This window comes from Chelonia mydas, chromosome 1, assembly GCF_015237465.2.
Source record: "Chelonia mydas isolate rCheMyd1 chromosome 1, rCheMyd1.pri.v2, whole genome shotgun sequence".
In the NCBI taxonomy this organism is placed as follows: domain Eukaryota; kingdom Metazoa; phylum Chordata; order Testudines; family Cheloniidae; genus Chelonia; species Chelonia mydas.
Window position 1 is genome coordinate 6,740,447 of NC_057849.1, and position 1,981 is coordinate 6,742,427.

Consider the following 1,981-nt stretch of genomic DNA (forward strand, 5'->3'; position numbering starts at 1 on the left):
AATGGTTTTAAAATAAAAGGCAGATGTCAAACGTCTACACTCATCTATCTCACATTTCACAACAAGCTAAATTAGACATGCTTTGGTCTTGATATATATAGAGAGAACTGCCCCAACTTACATTCTTTTGGGAAGCCCCCCTTGACCCATCATTTCCCACTAAGCCCTACTCCGTGCTCCTCCACTTCCCCAAACTCTGTCCCCAGGCCAGGCCAGAGCTGGGCTGTGGTAAGAGCTACCCAGGGAACCCAGGCCTCTGTGGCGAGCCCCAGACTCTCCACCTTACCTGGATTATATATCCTGGGGGCAGGAACACAGGCTGGTAGTTTCTCTCGGGCCTTCAAGTTACCTGTCCAGGGCAGATGGAGGGTCTGGGACTCCTCACAGTGGCACTGGTTGCTTGGAAAGCTCTTACCAAGGCCTGGCTCTGGCTTCCAGCCTGGAGTGGGGACAGAGGCTCAGATAAAAAGCAGAAGCAGGGGGTGGGAACTTGAGGGAAGAGATAGGACAGAGGGAGGGGTCTCGGGGGAAGAGAATTCAGGATGGAATAGGTGGCTGTGGCCCATGTTTTTCATCTCCCGTGTCACCAGTGAGGGAGCCAGGTGATTAACTGACCTTTCACTTGATGAACACTCTGATTATTCTTGCACGAAGATGTTTACTTTTCACACTGTACACGATTGGATGAATCAGGGGAGGAACCAGCCGGTAGACATAGCCCAGGAGAATCTGAAGCAAGTGAGAAGAGCTATTCCCGAATCTGTGTATCAGAGCCAGACCGATCTCTGGTATATAGAAGAGCAGGACGGCACAGAGGTGGGAGACACAGGTGTTCAGGGCCGTAAGGCACTCCATGGGGGATGCGACGCTCAGCACAGTTTTGATGATCATCACATAAGAGAGGAAGATGAGCAGTGAGTCCAAACCCATCGTTGAGATTGCAACAGACAAGCCATAGATGTTGTTCACTGTGATATCCGAACAAGCCATTTTCATGACGTCCTGGTGCAGACAATAGGAATGGGAGAGGACATTGGCTCCACAGTATTGGTACCGTTTAAGGAGAAAGGGGAGTGGGAATATTACGGCCACTGATCTTAGCACAAACACCAGTCCCATCTTTGCTACTCTCTGCAGAGTTAAGATGGAAGTATATCTCAGTGGGTTACAGATTGCAATGAAGCGGTCAAATGACATCAACAAAAGCACAGAGGATTCCATGCACTGAAGGGTGTGGATGAAGAAGAGCTGGGCAAAACACGCATTAAGGCTGATGTCCCTAGAGTTAAATAAGAATATGCCCAGTATCGTTGGTATGGTGGCTATCAATAAGCCAAGGTCTGTGATTGCCAACATGGAAAGGAAAATGTACATGGGTTCATGGAGGTTTGGATCTGTTTTTATAATGAACAGAATGACTGAATTTCCTACTATCGAAATGGCATACATTAAGCAAAAGGGGATAGAGATCCAGGGATGGACGTCTTCCTGCCGAGGTATTCCGGTGAGAAAGAACACTGCAGAATTTGATTTGGTGTCATTGACAGCTGACATAATGGACTGGGCAGGTCAGAGGAGTTTTGAACTTTCCTTCCTGAAAGGAAAAAGAACAGGATGATATTTAATGATATTTAATGAGACATCTTTCTGTTCTCAATGGAGGTCTAGAGACTCCCAGGAGCTCAATGAGGATGAGGAAAAAAATTGTCTTGGATTTACACCACTGAAAGAAAGATAGGTACTGCCAGACTGGATCAGACCTGCGGTCCGGTCTAGCACAGTATCCAGTGGTCAGTTCCAGATTCATCAGAGGAAGGTGGAAGAAGTCCTCCAATACGCAACTATGAGATAACCTGCTCCCAGGGAAAATGCCCCCACGACAGCCACTCATTGGCCATATTTTGTGGTGTAAATCAGGAAGGTTTAGAGCCCCTCCAAGACTATTTTAAAAAAAAATCCTCCCAACTGTAATTGGATTTTA

General features: G+C 47.1%; 1 protein-coding gene across 1 annotated transcript; it reads right to left on the reverse strand.

The window, feature by feature from the left end:
* Positions 1–618: 618 nt before the first annotated feature.
* On the reverse strand, positions 619–1,587 carry LOC102934368 (olfactory receptor 51G2). The gene has a single exon (XM_007071011.3). It carries the CDS (start codon positions 1,552–1,554, stop codon positions 619–621), a length of 936 nt encoding a protein of 311 aa, XP_007071073.1. The 5' UTR covers positions 1,555–1,587.
* Between the last annotated feature and the right edge of the window lie 394 nt (positions 1,588–1,981).

Bases quoted from the DNA above. Each gene is read 5' to 3' on its own strand.
- LOC102934368 (XM_007071011.3), bottom strand. From the start codon at position 1,554: ATGTCAGCTGTCAATGACACCAAATCAAATTCTGCAGTGTTCTTTCTC.